The sequence below is a fragment of the Parambassis ranga genome, chromosome 19 (assembly GCF_900634625.1).
Source record: "Parambassis ranga chromosome 19, fParRan2.1, whole genome shotgun sequence".
Classification (NCBI taxonomy): domain Eukaryota; kingdom Metazoa; phylum Chordata; class Actinopteri; family Ambassidae; genus Parambassis; species Parambassis ranga.
Genome location: NC_041039.1, coordinates 9,672,234 through 9,690,018, shown reverse-complemented (window position 1 = coordinate 9,690,018; position 17,785 = coordinate 9,672,234). Strand labels below are relative to the sequence as shown.

The window sequence follows — 17,785 nt, the reverse complement described above, 5'->3', positions numbered from 1 at the left end:
CCTTATAACCTACCCTTCAAATATGGCTCAAAAATACAACCGCCATTTTGTTGAAGATGTTTGAAGAGTTGGTGTTGGTGAGGTTAAACTAATCAAAACTGCTTAGTCACAAGTGTCTAAAATTCAACCAACAATCCAATGCAGACAAGATTTTTCAAATAGACTGTTTGACCAGCTTTTCATTATCTTGGTTCAGCCGTATGGGAACACAGTTTGTTGGTGGTCTCAGTCCTGCAAAGGAATTTGACCTTGGGACAGTAATGAACCCTTAAAATGTCCTGTTCAGACACCCACCCTCACTCCCTCTGCATATAATTAACAATTCATTAGTCTGACCATTAATTGGCAAAATTCATATGAAATCTGGAGAGGTTGACAGCATTGCTAAAATATTTTTTTGTCTTTTTTTCTAAAAGCTGTGACAGGTTTGTCAAAATGATTCTTGTGATGGTGCATTTTGAGCAAACAGGAAGTATTCATTTGTCGCTTTTTTATAGAAAACAATAGATCATGTTTTTTTAAATACCGATTATATTTAAATGACTTTTTATACAAAGCAAAACAACAATGTTTATTTGTGTAATATCAATGGCTGACATTTATATTACAGCTGACATTTACTTTGGATAATTCCTCATTGATTACAGGTTGAACTTCAGATTCTAAAGTAATATTTTACGCTACAAAATGTTACAGCTGCACATACAAAAAGTTGTGCAAATACTCTGCATTTCTCTGAAATTGAACCAGTGCATTCTGTTTATTCTGTGTTTGCCTGTTGATGTCATCCATGTTGAAGCACTGTGTAGGTTTAGTCAGTGCTGTTACTACTTGGTAAAGACCGAGGAGAGAGAGAAAAGGAGAAAAAGTTGAGCTGCTTTGATCATGTATTCTGAAAACACTCCCTCAGGGAGGTAAAACAAAAAAACAACAGCCTTATGAAATTGACATTGATCACCTGATTGATTTTTCTCTTTGTAGCTCAGATTTTTAAACTTTATATCTTGAGTCCAATGCTAGGTTGTTGTACATCTCTACCATTATACATCAAACCAACAATACAAAACCTATAGATTTTAACTACTGGGCCACCGCAGGTCAAAATGAGAAATTTTGCCCTTTTCGAAAAAAAGATAAACGCAGGATGGAGGGCCCAAAGAGGTTGTAGCAAAACAAGAATACAGCTCACGGCTTATTATGGCTTCCAACACAAAAGCCTTCAAATCCAACAACATTCATCCTAAATGTCAGATAGCACTAATGTTATTTATCATGTTGCAGAATTCATTTAAAGCGACAAAGCACACGAGGAGAGCTGAGGCAAAGCCAGGCGAAATGCTGGCGCTGTGCTGCTCTGTGTCCAGAACATGCATCAGAAATGTGCTGGGAATACAATCATCAAAAGGGCCAGCACAATAACACAGAATCTAGAAATGAATGCTAAGTTAATGACAAAAGGCACGAGCGAACTCTGTAAAACCAATTAACGTTTGCGCAATGACAGACTGATTTTGTCAAGAATACAAGCTGGAGCCATTCACGTTGTTGATAAGAGTGGGCATGAACTGCATTGCTATGCAACTTGATTAATTTGGCAAGTGAGTGCAGAAATTATCTGTCTAGTGAATACGGCATTTTGTTCCCTTCGTCCCATTCTATAAAAGGGTAGGTGTCATCCCGCCTCTGAGCATACTTGGCACCTAAGCAGGTCACTCTGTCCCCTTCAAAGATCACTGCCTGCTGCCTGTATCCACAGGCTCCCTCAAAATACACACAAACAAATGAAAAAAGAATCAGCTTGCTTGTGAACATATATATAGATATATCTATATATCTATATATATAGATAGAAGGATTTAACACTAGCTATGTCAACATGTTTGATGGCTACTTGCAATACGTGCAAAGAAAATGCTATCAAATTGGTGAAAATGGTGAAATGATAAGGTTAAATTATGACATATGCATTATAATAGGTAGGACAACTTCTAGACTTCCTGTGTGACTCTGTGTGTAACTTCAGAGGAAATTATTGTGGTAAAAACTTTGAACTGAACAACAAAGGACAATCAAGGTGACAAGGAGCTTAAGAGCAGGATAATCTTATTGTAGAGATCAATGACTGCTGATTGAGCTCTTCAACAGTCAAGTGTGAGACCACAAAAACTGCAGACAGACACAGCACAATGATGTGGTGAGCAATGTGTTCCTGTCACTAACAGAAAATGTGAGTTTACAGTGACCACTCTTCACCTAGTATACACTGCAACCGTATGTCTTTGCAAGATGGTGTGAGGAAAATATAAAGAGAGCAGCAGCATTAGATGAATCCTCCAGTTTGTGTGTGTGTGTGTATGTAACATTCTCGTGAAAATGTCAGCACTCCCTCCCTTCTGTTCCCCCCACAGGTAGCTTCAAAGAGGTCAGTCCTTGTCCTCTTTTGTGACATTTACAGCTGTTGTCTTTTGCTCCCTTTGTCCCCATTCAGGATCCAAGTCTCGTCAACTATCTTCAACTAAAATTATTCAGACAGAACAGCTGCACCTTTGGTAACGCATCCTTTCAAGTCCAAGCAAAAGTGGATGCTTATCCAGTTATTGTTATGTCAATACCAGAAATTACATGTTCGCCCCTCTGTTACTTCTGAGTAGCTCTTCATGATTGTTGGTCTATGCTGCATTTATTACAATTATAACAATTTTCAACATTGTACATAAATAATGATCACGCCAAATATGCTTCCTAAGAAATCCTCATTATGCTTTTAGGATCCAGATGTAAAAACGCATTCACACAACAATTCATAACAGAAATAATAATAATAATAAAAAAAACATTGAAAAGTCAGTATCAGACACTCCATATGCCACTTGGAGACTCAGAGTCTTGTCACCATTTCTGAAAGCCCCATTAAGACTCATTCATTCCATGTGTTTATGTCAGATTGACTTACATGGAGCCCAGCTCAAATCCTTCCATCCCTTATTTGGGCAAGTCCCCTTGTCCAAATAAGTGCAGGGGCTGTTCACAAGATCTTTCACATTAAACAAGACGTAATGTTGAGTTCACCAGTGAGACAACATTTGGAGACAAAATTATTTGCCACCCTATGAAAATGTAATATGTTCATAGAGCAAAGAACTTTTAACACATTTCAAAACACACTACTTCTACTCTGAAAGCTTACATTGTTTTAGCTTGTACACAGATTTTATACACCAAAGTAGGCATAAAGAATCCTTCTTTTCAAGTCTAAACTTAATTCCTTAAATTTTGCTGTGGTGTTTAGGCAAAATGTTTTGCATTGATCACTGCATAACAGTCATTTATACTATTAAACAAGGAGGAAATAAAAAATATTGACCCTGGTAGTTTATGGTTTGTGTGAAAAAAGTTACTCTGTGCAAATAAAAGGCATAATAATAAATAATTAGGCAACACTACGGTTAAAAAAAAAAAAAAAGTGTTAATATGCTGTATCTTTGCACTAATAGGAAATATTGAGCATTTTCATAGAGGGGCTAATAAGTTTTTTGTGTCCAGCTGTACCCCGTCTCAACACAAATGAGCAACTCCACCGTGTGTGATTATAACTTCACATTAGGTGCCCGTGTGGCAGATGCTATATGCAACATAAAATGTCTGCTATTAAAAGCAGTGGGCAAATAATTATCTCTAAATGCCAGCATTAGCTTGCCCCTAAATAATGGGTATAAAAATGGAACACATTTTTTTACTAAGGTAAAATGCACTCAAGGGACTTGGGGAAGGAGACAATAAAAGTACAATGTGATATTATAATATATTGAATTTTTGCCACAATCCCTATGCAGCATTACACATGGTGGTAATGGGGGAAAAACAGGGTTGAAAAGTTTACTCTGCATTTATAGTTATTGTTTGTATAGCTTAGAAAGAGACATTCAGACACCATTACTTTCATACGTGATGCAGTGAATACAGAAAACCTTTTTATTCTGACAGCTCATAAAACAGACCTTAAGTGGTTCTGCAATAATCTCTGCAAACGACTGCACTGATTTAGGTATTATGAAAGAGTTGCCAAAAGAACTGCCACATGAGAAATAGTTATAAGACTTCTTGCAAACTAAAGCACCCAGACCAGCACTGAAGAACAGCCTCAAGGCTGTTACAGCTTTCAGGAAAAGGTTACTAACACACAGCTTCTCTTTACAATGTTTCTTTAAAAGTAGGGCACCTGAAAATGTCACAACAAGAACCTCAAGGTATTATTTTTTTTCACATGCTTTACTAAGCCACGCACCTGAAACCTAAACATTTAAGAATACGTGACCGTAATACACTTTGAAATACACTTTGAAATAAGTCATAAAACTGGCTCCCTTTTGTGTCATAATTGTGGAGATCAGAACTCCCAACAGATGATTTTAAGCACTCAAATTCAGAAATATGAGAATACAGATGCTTCAAAGAAACTAAACACCAGCAAAATGTGTTGTTGTGACAAAAATTAAGATATAAAAGCAATAATTAAACGTGTATTTGTTTCTGTCTGACAGCTGAAGGACAGCAACAAACACATGAGACAAATGGTGAGAGCAGAGAGACAAAGTGAGCAGAATTTTAATGGCCTCATCCCATCTGCTAGCATTAATTTTTATTGACTTTAATTCTTTAGATAGGCATGATTCACAGTCACCGCAACCATCATTCTTGTTTTTTTTTATATAGATATCAATTAGTGGATATAAAATTCAGATCCAGTGATTATCAATGTCATCCCCAAAGGGGGAATAAAAAGAGAGAGCTTTATTAGTGGACTGCAGGTCATGAGGCTGGATGTGCTCCAAATTAAACTTCCTGCTACCGAACAGCAATACAGGATTCACTCACTTCAGAGATGGAAATGATGGTTACAGAAACCTTCCAATGTAGGTTAACAGCACTGAGGTGAATTTGCATACATTTGCTCTTTTCCTCAATTTCCTGCATAGTATCTAAAGTACCTCTTTTATAATTTCTGCTGCCAATCATCTCATCTTTCACACCCTTTTCATCGCCATCTATTTCAACCCCATCTTTCATACCAACACTGAATATTAATGACTAATATCCCCGTTTCCTTAAGCCTTTCACACTTTCTCTACCTGCTCCTTTGATACTTTCTTCCATTCTCTTCTAAACTTAAATCAAGAGTTATCTGAATTATCATCTTTATTTTTATTATTTATTCCAGACAAGAAAGTTGAAAGTGGAAATTAGTTGAGACTTGGATAACTAAACAGCCATAAGGCAAAGAAATGCTGCAAAGAAATGTATAGTTCTGTACTGTCAGTAATGCAAAAGCTGTGAGAAATACAAAACAAAATAATAATAAAATAAATAAAATCACAATGCCAGAATTGAATTGGAAAAATAAGATTGTCCTGGCCCTGACAAAAATCATATACTCTATACTCTCCCAGTGTACTTCCAGCATTTCTGATCATTGTCTGTGTACGAAAAGTGTTTCAGAAAAACCAGGCCGCAAGCACATTTACTCAGAATGGTAAGTGGAAGCTAATTACATACTGTCATGGTGTGGTGTATTTCACGTGTCAACAGAATGTGTTTCATAGACTTACTTCTCTCCGTCGTGATGCCCAGCAGGTCTGTTTGATCTTCCACACCACTGCTGCCACCAGGAGTAGTGACAGAAAACAACTGTGGAAAAAAAAAACAAAAAAAAAACATCAAGCACTAACAGCTGTCACTGGAAAATGTATTTTACATACATAATATTAGGGTAGCCCACCATCAGGTATTAAAAGCCAGTTACTGAAAATCCTAATGATGTCTAATTGTCTAATTGATGGCTCTGAACAACCTTTAAAGTTTCATTTTAACTCAAAAAACACAAAACAGGGAGAATGATTCAAAGAGGTAGCACATTCATCTCTCAGCAGACTGAATATTTTGGCTGATTACTTCAATTAATAACCCAACAGCACAATCATTAGTCAAGGGAAATTCAGCAAGGTCCAAGCACTAGTGGATTAGAAAAATATGACTGATTGAGAGCTCCCACTTCATTATCCCTGTGACAGATGAGAATGTAAAGATTATTATGTGCTAAAGAGACATTCTGCACTTTTTAGGAACACATCAGAGGCTGGGATGGATGACGTTTAGAACCACAGAGGGTAAATATTTCTGGATTTGACTACAGTACATTAACCTAGCTTGTCAAGTTTTCAATAATTTCCTTCTGCTTACTGAATAAGTGGGGCACATGAAGCTGCTCTAATGTGTTGCACAAACACGATCCCATCTGAATCTGAAACACATGCTGTAATCTGACCAGTAAGCCTTTGTCTCAGGAGACGTGCCACGCTGCTATAATGGAGCAGCCAGGTCCAATATAGACATTTCACCAGAGACACATTACCAGCTCTGATATCAAGGTTTGTTTGATGTATAAACATTAGAGCGCCACACCTGCTATGATCGATTTAACAGGATGTTTGAAGAAGGTGATAAAGTGATGACAAAGAAATAAGAAGAGATTTAAACGAAACCATGCTTCAAATATCATGGTCACACGTGGAATGTATTTTACATCGGGGAAAGCATTCTTTCACTTTAAAGTACCTACACCATCTTAGACAGCTTTGAAGATAAGAGTGAATGGGGAGGAGGGATTGTGTGAGCTCATGTGACACAAAACAGAGATGTTTTGTGAGATGGCTTTCATCATCTGAATTTTAGACACTAAAGAAGCTTAAAGCCCCCCCATTCAGTCAGACAAGTTAATAAAGAAAGTTATGGAGCCAAAAACAACATCTACAAAGGGATAGTTAAGGATAGGTGATCAGTACTCTTGCAGCACATTTCACTCTCACATATTAATTCAAAGGAATGACCCCAGTCTTAGCATTCAATATAATATCATAGTTAACATGAATTTGGGTTGCCAAGTGGCCCATGCAAATGTTTGCTATGCTATACTCAACTCCAGCTTCGTGCTCTCATCCAAATACGTTCACTTCTGCAAAATGCCGTTTACCATGGCAACAGTCACTGTTGTTATTGAGTACATACTCTATGTGCATACAAATACTAATGGAAGTAGTACAGATCATCCAAAAAACATGATCACCATTCAGTGTTGCACTCGGCCAAAAAAGTATTGTTTATGAATTCACACAGATGAAAAGCAACGTGAAACAAAGGGAACATTTCTGAGTGTTTAGCAGTAAAAGACGTGAGCAGATGTCTAAATAAACTGAGGAGAAAACAACAGTAGAAGAAAAGTCATCCTGTCTTTCATACAAGGAGGTCTAGAAACCCTGTGGGGTGATTTGACATTTTGTCATCAGGCTGATTATGTTTCCTGCAGGTTCATCCCTATTCCTACTCAAATCTCCTCTCCACAACACACACACACCCGACTGCTTGTTAATCCATCCAGGCCTTTCACTTTCCCTGACTTTATGGGTCACTGAGAACTGGACAAGAGAGACAAAAGCTTGACAGAGTTAACATTACTTGCCTGGCAAGGGGGTAAAAAAAATCCAATGCATACTAATAAAAAAAGGGCACAAAATTAAGCAGGCAAAAAAGTGACAGCTGTCGGCTGTGAAAGAGACTGCTTTCGCTTTAATTCAGACAGCACGGTATAAGAATTCAATATTTTTTTCAAATTTGACACAACACACTACTAAACACGAGCAGTGTTTGGTAATTACTACTGAAACTTCAATTTCCAAGAAATTTACACACAACTGTTGCAGTTTCGTTATAATGTTGTGACCCTGTTCAAAATGGCTTCCTGTGCAAATGACTGTCAGACATGTTTTAGATAAAATGCGCTGCATCCTTCTCTTCTTTCCTTCCAAGGAATCCGGAATTTTGCTATTCAACTGTAATTTGATCGGTTGGAGGCAGAAGATAACTGATTGTGTGACAGCTTTTCGGGAAAGTTATTGTGGACGGGGCAATGATGGGCAGCTGCCTCGGGCTAAGACTGTCTTCTATTCCCTCTGTGACACCTACACAGATAATATGTTAGTCCATCAGCTACTCTGGGCAGCACACCATGAAATAAAGTGAAAACACACACACTTCCTTTCTCACTCACACACACACAAACTGCACTATGGTATGGTGACGATGTTGTGTTAGATATGAAACTATTGTCCCCAACCATGACGCACACTGAAAACCTGTACACAACAGGTCCGGTAAGCAAACTATGGTCTTTCTAAAGATGGCAAAAAATGTAATTTCAAGCATAAATTTAGCAATTATACTCAAAATCCTTATATTATTCAGCCTTTAATGTGCTTTTGAGACAGCTCAATTGTCTTATTTTAAACATTTTAATGATGAAAGACTTCCATCACAGCTCTCAGGATGAAAAATCATTAAGAGCCCTCATATCTTGATCGCCCACACGTACTCTTTAGATGGCAATTGCAAAGAAATATGCACCTATTTAAATTGCGAGTGGCAGTTTATTCACCACTTGAAAAAGGGAAAATCACCGCCTTGAAGACACAAGAAGCATTTACACGTACTTGGTTAACAGAACTAGCCCACAGGGCTTAAGTAGCTCAATAAGCCCCGAGAGACTAGAGTGAGCATTGAAGAGGTGGTGGATAATGTCTGACTGGACACTTAGAACAGCTGAAAGGAATGACTCAGTGTGTTTAGGTAGTGCAAATATCACACACACTTACCTGAAAAATGTCACAAAGAACTGGACGAGGTCCATGATGCTGTTGTGCTGGGAGAAGGCAATCTATTGGGTGAAAAAAAACACAAAATGAGAAATCAGATACATATTACAATAGGTTTAAATCTAATACATTTAAATCTAAGATTTTTTTTAATAGATTTGTGAAATCACTGTCAGGCTTTAAATCAAGCCAGGAGAGCCATCTCACTTCTACACCAGTGTACCAAACCAGCAGTGATTCACTAGAAGGAGTAAATAGAGCTTTTACCTCCTTCACCTCCTTCTGGAGAAACTTCATACTTTATTTGAATTTATTCAGACAGTGCAACCTCTCCTTAAATATAACTGTGCATGCACAATGTTTGTGGAATTACTTTCACTACCAGCAGTTTTTTCTATTTGTTCTGGTAGTGAAAGTAATTCCACAAACATTGTAGATTCATGTGCATGCACAGTACATACAGTTGAATTATACAGGTGACATAGCACAGAATGTGGTAAAACACCATGGTTCAGCTTGTGGGAAAAGAAGTGTGTGAGTCACATGTCAACTTGAACTTTTCTTGAATCTACCCAGAGTGTATAATAGCTGAATTTCCTGGGTGATATGATGAACATTAAATAAACAGAAGCTCTACTTTATAAAAATGTAACGTCAAATCTCTTAAGAGTGGAGCCATGAAAACCTCAAGTGAACTCTGCCTGAGCTGTCCCAGTTGATATGTGAGATTGTGAAGGGGTTAATGTGATATGGTGTCAACAGGTTAAGTCGGCATTAAGAACCAAACGGACCCTCTAAAAGGTCACTGACAAGAGTCTCTGGAGGCTACTAAAGCTGCCCGTGAAAAAATGTCTGTTTCAATGAAGCCATACAGGACAAAAGCAAGGCAGAAAGTTTCTGCCGGGAAACAACAGCATTAATCTGATCAACTAGATAGATTTGGTTTGGCGTTGTGGGTGACTCACAATATCCTACTGTATTCAAGCTCTGACACAAGCATCAAGCCAGGGATTTAAAAAAAAAAAAAAAAAAAAAACATAGATTGGCTAACTTTTTCTGTGCTTTCAAAACATCAGTGAATAAATTCGGCATTCTAATGTAGTGCAAATAAAATTAAACAGTACTTTCAGTTGAATGAGCTTACACTCTATAGCTCACGGCCAGTGAATAATAGGTCAGGAATATGTTTCATCTTCATTAAAAGAGAGATTACACAAGGTCCTGGCAGCTATAAATCATATATGATAAGCCGCATCATGGTGACAAGTCATTATCTACTGTAGATGCTTAAAGGCATTTTGCCCTAAAAGCATTTATACACACAAACACAATGGCAGCTGATGGGCAATGCATAGAGACACAAAACACTCTGTTATATGGTGGATTTGTGGTTGCTTTGAATACCGTATTTTAAAATAGTAGGAGTAATACAGTGCATTAAAATGGCAGCAAAGGAGCAATGTGTTTTAAAAGATACTGATGACTGAACGTTTATTTGTTCTGATGAGAGAACAATATGCATAACAGTCTTCACTGGTACTAATGTTCTTTATTGACAACTTCACCCCCTTCACAAGCTTCTGCCACCTTTGACTTTTCCAGTGTTATTAACAAAAGAGCGAGAGTCACTGATCTGAAATGAGATGCTCACTGACATGTCTAATGTGACTCAAAAGCACACTTTGCACACTTGTGTTTTCAGGCTTCTTAATAAATGGGGCAGTTCTATTTAGTGCTTACAAACCTGCTTTTCACATGAGATGAAGGTCAAAGCAATATGTGTAGGGTTAATTTAATTTCAATTCATCCACCTCAGCCAATCAATGGCATCATTTCAGAACATTCTTCTATTACAAGTGCACTTTTATTACACGGCGCACTCCCTCCAAAAGCAATCATCCTGAAGGTGATGTCACAGACGTAATCTCAGCTCACTTTTTTACAGTCTTAATATGCTTTTAAGTGCTTATTTTTATGTGAAGAAAAATCTCATAAATGTGTTCTCAAATCTGTCCTTATCACATATATGTCTAAACTCCTAGTTCTGCATCACAAAAAGGCAGGGGAGGGCAGAGAGACCTTATCCTGTTACAGAGGCTATTTGCTTTAACAGCATAGAGCCAGTCCATAACAAGTAAGTGACTGTTGACTACTAAATCTAATAGAAAAATATTACTGGGCCACCTCCACAGATGGACTGACCCCAAAGATAGTATTACTCCAATGCAGTCTGCTCATCTACTACATGAAAGGATGGGACGGAGAATAAAAATCAATATTTGGCAAAGGGGCTTATTAGCAAAATGGGTACTCTGTGTTATTATTAGAAATTCTAATTGTTATCTCATTGTATTCTATTTCCAAAGGTGTGATTTTAGCAGTTAGACTGTTGTTGCACAGTCGGGTGATAATTTTGCAGCTTTGTGGCATCTTTCATTTTAGAACACTTTTTTTTTCCAAAATAGTTGAGATAAGTGTGTGTAAAAGTAAAACGGAGAATTAAAATGGAGACTAATTGCTGTTGTTCTGACTGCAAAATGATTTTTTTTTATTTTAAAAGCTACAGAGTACAGAATACAGCAATTTTCGAGGCATTTGTTGAATCAAAAAAAGAACTGATATTTGTGATATGTTTGTTGTAGCTTGTTCGTCATTTGCCAAATGTCCATAAAGTCAAAAGTCACAAGTCAGAGAGAATCGTCTAAGTGTACTGAACTGGTGTTTTTCCTACAATGAATCACTGCTCATCACACTCACAGTCTGTCATTTCGTCACATTAGTGGCCTTCAGCCTTGTAAAATGTTATTGCCTTCACAACTAACCCATGAGGATTTTTTAAAACACAAGCTTTGTTGTTTTCCAGCTCAAACTACCTAAAAGCAAACAAAGTATATTTGCCACCAATCAAAGCCTCCATCTCATCCATTTAAAAGAAGAGGGATTTAGAACTGTTAAACTGTGCCTTGCTTTTGCCTGCTAAAAACAGCTGTGCACCTTTGCACACTATCACTCATTAAGTCTGTAATTGCAATGAAGTGCACTTGAAATCACCCCGAGCAACAATGGAGTGCTGCATGTGCAAAGATGGCTGCTCCTGCTCTCTGTATGTTGGACTAGGACTCAAATGTGATCTTCATAGCTTACTCAACTTACTGTGTATCTAGTAAACAGGGGCAACCTAACACATTCAGGCATGTCACAATCACAGTCCTTACCTGGATCTTGATAGGCCATGAGAAGTTACTGACGTAGACATAAAATGTAATGTTAGGGTTGCTTCTAAAGGTAAATTTTTCACAGGAGAAGCTGTCTCTGTATTCTTTGATGTTGGTTTTAGACACAATTGGCACTTCCTCTCCAGAGATGGTTCCAGCTGTTGGAGGAAAAAGAGTTTATGTTCAGTGCATCACTATTTGGTGCTCAGAAAACACACCTACATGCAGAAAATGGAGCTGCAACATATTATTATGAATCCATTAATGGGTTTATCAAGCCATCTGGAACATCCGGAAAGCTCTCATGAGCAATTATTATGTCTTAACTGCATTTAACTTCTTTTTTCCTGACCTAAATCAGAGCAGAACCTTATTGTGTAATTGCACAAGCTGACCATATTTTATTGTTAAATGGACGTGGGAGAAAAGCACAGCTTGAAAGATGGATGAAATGCTGCTGATCACAGGTCATGACTGAGTCACGTCAGCACACTTTTCATCACTTGAATCCATATCACCGCGACTAATGTGTGTAGTTGTTTAGAATCCTGCACTTATTAGCCTCAGGCCAAATGCAGGCAGAATGACGTTAAACAAAAGACTTCTTGGATGAATTAAGAATAATTATCAATGTGAATAAAACACAATTTGGTCCAACTGAAGTGTACGCTTTTGAAGCACTTAAAGTATTTTAAACCATCACTCTTTAAAAACAGTCTATTTTCCATCTATCTAATGTTCCAAGTCATTTCTTATTCTTTCTCATGTCAGTGGGTCCTCAGCATTGACATTCCAACCCACAGCTCTGAAACAAAAGCAGTGAAAATGACAGCTTGAGTGTAGCTACGTGAACACGTTTATCTTAATTGAAATCACCCCCCTCTCCGACTGCCACCCCCACCCAAAGGCGCTTCATGCTCTTGTCGATTGTGAAGAGGCTCCTGTTCCTTCTGAGACACAATATCTTTGTGGGGGAAAGGGGACCCAACTTCAAATATTAATGACAGCACTCTGAAAAGGTTAAGGTGGCGGACGGGAGCACAGTAGGTTAACGTGCTTTAGTGGCTAGAAAATGTCAGTGTTGTGGGGATGGAGAAAGTGGCAGATGACTTGAAAGGAAGGGAGGGCGAGAGATAAACAGTGGCCCTGGACGACTGCAGTGTCCTTGGGTGTCTTTCCTCAGGGGACCTATAATAACCACTCGACAGTGACACAGTACACACTAACAAGAGAAGAAGTATTGTTGTTCCTGTCATATCTCTTGTACCAACTGACTAAATGATTACTTAAATAAAAATGTCATCGCTCTCTCTCCTACTTTAAAAATTGGCAATTAAGATGTTTGATGTTTGAATGTTATCAGCTGCCCAAGTCTGTGTGAATGAAAAGCAGTGGCAGATTATAGTGACTGTGCACATACTCTATTAGAGTTTACTAATATGACTAGAATCAATACATGGATGACATCAGCATTGGCTCTCAGAAGCTGTCTAATAGGTTGTATATTGTATATATACAAATGTATCTTGCCCAGGGACATGTTGGCAAGAACTCAGAGTGGGTTCGAACCACCAACCTTGTGGTTAGTGATCAACCTCTCCTACCACTAAAGCCACAGAGAGCCAAAAACCGATAAAGGTCTATCTACTATTACAAACCTGTTGATCCCACCGACCATGTGATGTTGAGGTTAAAGTTGTTGGATGCGTTAATAGACATGTCCAGATTCTTGTTTGCCTAAAGAAAAAAAAAGCATATTAACATATAAACATCAGCCTCAAAGTCAAACTTTCTAATGATCAAAACTGAACCCTCAATCTGTGATCATAATTAAAGGTAACAGTCTATGACTTTATATTTGATAAGAGTGCTGCACTCATTTAAGGCGTCACTGCCTCTGTTGTTGTGTGTGTGGAGAAGTTACCTGCTCAGGTGAGGCCATGAAGTTTATTGCAGTGTAGTGATTATCATCTTCTTGGATGAGACTGAAGGTGAACTGGTAGTCAATCAGGAGATTATCTATTCAGAAAAATAGAAAATAACGACTAGCATCTTCTTCTCTGCTAATTCTGTTCTATTGCTAAATAATTCAAATACAATTGCTATTATCCTGATCTTATCACTATTGTTACTATATACTATATATAGTTTAGGGATGTATTTGAAATGTAGGTAATTTTGCATTATGAACTGTGTCTCCAAGTTTATACCATGGTTGTTTTTTAATGAATAATGTGACACTGGAGACTGCAATCTAGGCTGTGCAAGTTAACATTTCATACTACATCATCAAATCAGGAATTCTCTATTTAGACATTGGTGTATGTCCAAATGGAAGTGGTTTACAGGAGAATGTTTTAAGAAAATTTAGGAAAAGAAAAGCAACTAAGAGATTCTGACTCAGCTGTCTCAGATGATGACAGGGCAGGCAAAGAAATACTGACAGATTAAGTCAAACCAATCCAACTACAGCACACAAGACAACTGTTAACCTGCTTGTAATTTTACTGAGTAGTGCACATGAAAAACATAACAGGACCCACTAGCATCTGGGTCTTTTGTCTTTTATCATTCAGTTACAGAGAGAACCCACTAACACACACTTTGGATAATACCACCAAGAGTGTGCCATAAAAAGGATTGTGAGATAGTGTTCACAATACTCTGTAACATAACTAAAGAACAAGTCCCAGTGGTATTCAGAGGTTAAAATAAGCTCCGGGCTTGTAGTTTCTGTCTTCTTTCCTTTTAGTTTTGTTGTCAGGCTATGGCATTTAAAAAAGTGACAAAACCTTGGCATAAGCTCTGTTGTCAGTAGCAGAATGCTAGGAGGCAGATTACAAATCGCTAAGTACTGTAGCACCGTGAAGGACACCACATCATGCAGATAAACACACAAACAAAGCACAGTACATGGTACAGTATAAACATGAGCACAAGCACAGTGGTGCTGCCACTCTGCGCTGGGCATCAGCTTTTTTGCATCATGCACCTTGATGGATTTTCCTTTTACTTTACAACTTGAAGAATCATTTAGTCAACTTTCTAAATGAATAAATGAGTAGGTGTGTGATTGAGTGAGTAGACAAGTGGGGAATTTTTTTACTCCTCCGTCTCCTTGATTAGCTCAATCACTCACTCCCTCTGATGCACTTGACATTTTCACGACAAGTCATTCTGTCACCGAACAAGCGCCCCTGGTGCCAAAGTGCTAAAATGCTCCATCTGCCCTGAGCGGAAGAGTGGAAGTGGGGAGAGAGAGAGAAAGGAAAGCAGAGAGAGAGAGAGGGAATAGCCAAGAATAATCGAGGTGTGTGTGCGTGTGTGCGCGCATATGAGCTGTCTCTCCAGCAAGTAGCTGTCCAGTGGAGAATTACTCACAGTAACAGGTTCCTCTGAGTGGATTGCCAAGGTAACGGTTTTCTGAGTCACATCTGCAGTGAAGAAAACAGAGGAGAGAACAAGATGAAGAAGAGTGCGAACAGATTGAGAGCAAGAATGCCTCTTATCAAGAGCAGTGTAAGCCAAGTGCCAGCGACTTAGCTCCTGCTGTTGGCACCTCATCAAGTCTCTACTTCTGACAAAGAGGAAATAATCTGATAGTTTGTAAAAGTTAATTAGAATTTTTGTTTTTATAAACTTTTGTTTATCAAAGCGACACAGTGACATGCGACAAACTTCGTTCCACCTGATCACTGAGCCCAGTGCATTGCATCTAAAAAGTTTAATCCCTTAAGATCCTTGGAGCAAACAACCCAATTTATGTAAATGAATTCTTGACTGTTTAAGATGTGTAATCCTAAACTGAGATGTGGAAGCCAAATCAAAAATAACCACCAAACCAGTATCGCTAAGCTTAAAACAGGCCAGACAAACCCCAGGGCAACAACTTTGGTTAACACTTGTGTTTATTAGGCCAAATTTTTGGATTTGATAATCAACATAATCATTATGCCCATAGCACACAGCTTTGCTCGTATCCTATTAGTTCTTACTCTGCCTCCAATTTAAAGCAGTAAAACATACATGCAAATATTGCATAGAGATGCATTAGCATTTATAATACAGAATTAGTGCAGTCTTCAGAAAGTGGTGCGATTAGTTACCAAAGGTAACGAATGATGAGTTCAAAGTTAGCAATGAGCTATAGCAGCCAAAATGTTTGGGAATAGGCAGGTTAAAATAGACTGGAATAATCCTTTCAGTCTCTGCACTGTTCTCCAGAGTTGGATTGTGAAGCAACACACTTTAATGTTTAATGTTTAATGTTTTGTTGAACAGAAAAACATCCATGGGTATTGAAGGTGCTGTAAGGTCACAGAATCTTCTCAAATCACTGCACTGTTTTCACACAACAACGCTGATATTGTGGCATCAGCCAAAACAGTCTGACTTTTAAATGAAGCGCTGCCGAGCAAAATAATCTGTTGACATCCACAGAGTGCTATCAACTGCTCTGAGTGTATGCGTGTGTATGAGTGTGTTTTATCAGGCTCATGTCTTTCCAAAGGGCTTGTAATGTGGGTGGAAACATATGGCCCTGCTCGCTGAACTGCATGCACTCCTTCTTTATTTTACGTTTTAATGCACTCAGCCTCTCTTAAAGTCGCTGCACAAATAAAGTAATAAAAATGTCACTGCAACTTAAACATTAGATACAGTAACGATATCACAGTTTTATCTTACAGACAAGCAATTAAACTTGTCAAAATGTGGACATCACAGGGGGTGTTGAGGAGTCAGAGACGATGGCAAATGAAGGGAGGGAACAGAGGAGAGCAACCCGACTGAGAGACATGAATGCTGCTAAGGAGGAGGAGGAGAAAGTGGCTGTTAGTGATGTTGGTTGAATGGAATGAGGATGACTCTGCCTCTAAAAATAATCCAGCATCGGCTGTTTTGCATTATTTTGCATTTGCAAGACAGACGGTAACACCACTGAAGGTACCCAGGCAAAAAAAAAAAAAAAAACAAACCTCAATCACATGAGGGAGGAGGTAACACATCCAACGTCTTTCAACACCTTAAATATCATCCAGGAGAAATCCCATCAGAATGTAGGAAAGTGTAAAAACATTTGTGAAACAATGACTAGAGGGTATGTATTAATAATTGCAGAACAGCTTTGATTTGATAGAGCTGTGAAACATTTACAAAGCAGTGGCAACTGTAGTGACAATTGGGAATTTAAGATTCTGCTGCCATCATTTCCACATGCTCCACTATGAAAAAGGTGCCAATATTTCTTTTACTAAATAACAGAAGCAGATGCTGTCATTTTATTGTAAAAAAATGTTGCTTTAAAAGCTATGTGGGTATAAAAACAGCTGTTTTAATATAGCTGCAGTAAAAAGAGTTATTGAAACGCAGGACAGGAATGAGGTAGAATGAGAATATCATTATGACAATCTTGGAAATGTGCCCAATATGTTTAAAAATAAGGTTGAGTCTGGTTTAAATGAACTAATGAATGGAAAAAAGTATGCCATTCTTGTAACATTTGTGCCAGTTAAAGTGACCAAGGGATGTAGTACTCGACACACATCAGCTAGTGAATAGCAAGTAGTACCTCCACAGCTGACTCTGTGGCTCAGTCCATGCTGCTGCTTAATGTTTGGGGAGTGTCATGTCTGCCTGCCAGCTTCATCGATCAGCCCCATAATCTGATAGCTAATCTAGCTATTGATCAACATCTGGCCCGGTATCCAATATTAATATTCATATTGTTGTACACCTTGTTCCAAAAAAATCAAGTTCAAGTATCAAACTGGGAAACCCTGAAAAACAAGGATTGGCGCTCTGGGGAGTAGGACACTTAGCTGGGGAGGAGCCAGCTCTGCTGCTCTCACTGTTAATGTTAAACAGGCA

General features: G+C 38.2%; 1 protein-coding gene across 1 annotated transcript in view; it reads right to left on the bottom strand.

Annotated features, from left to right (window-relative positions):
• Positions 1–17,785, bottom strand: part of atrnl1b (attractin-like 1b) — a 46,402-nt gene that overhangs the window by 8,434 nt on the left and 20,183 nt on the right. Inside the window, exons 21-26 of the mRNA XM_028430941.1 lie at positions 15,299–15,351; positions 13,842–13,936; positions 13,576–13,654; positions 11,918–12,075; positions 8,703–8,764; positions 5,607–5,685 (exon numbers count right to left, since the gene is read on the bottom strand). Of these exons, the coding sequence (XP_028286742.1) occupies positions 5,607–5,685; positions 8,703–8,764; positions 11,918–12,075; positions 13,576–13,654; positions 13,842–13,936; positions 15,299–15,351 (526 nt within the window). The remainder of the gene's footprint in view (positions 1–5,606; positions 5,686–8,702; positions 8,765–11,917; positions 12,076–13,575; positions 13,655–13,841; positions 13,937–15,298; positions 15,352–17,785) is intronic.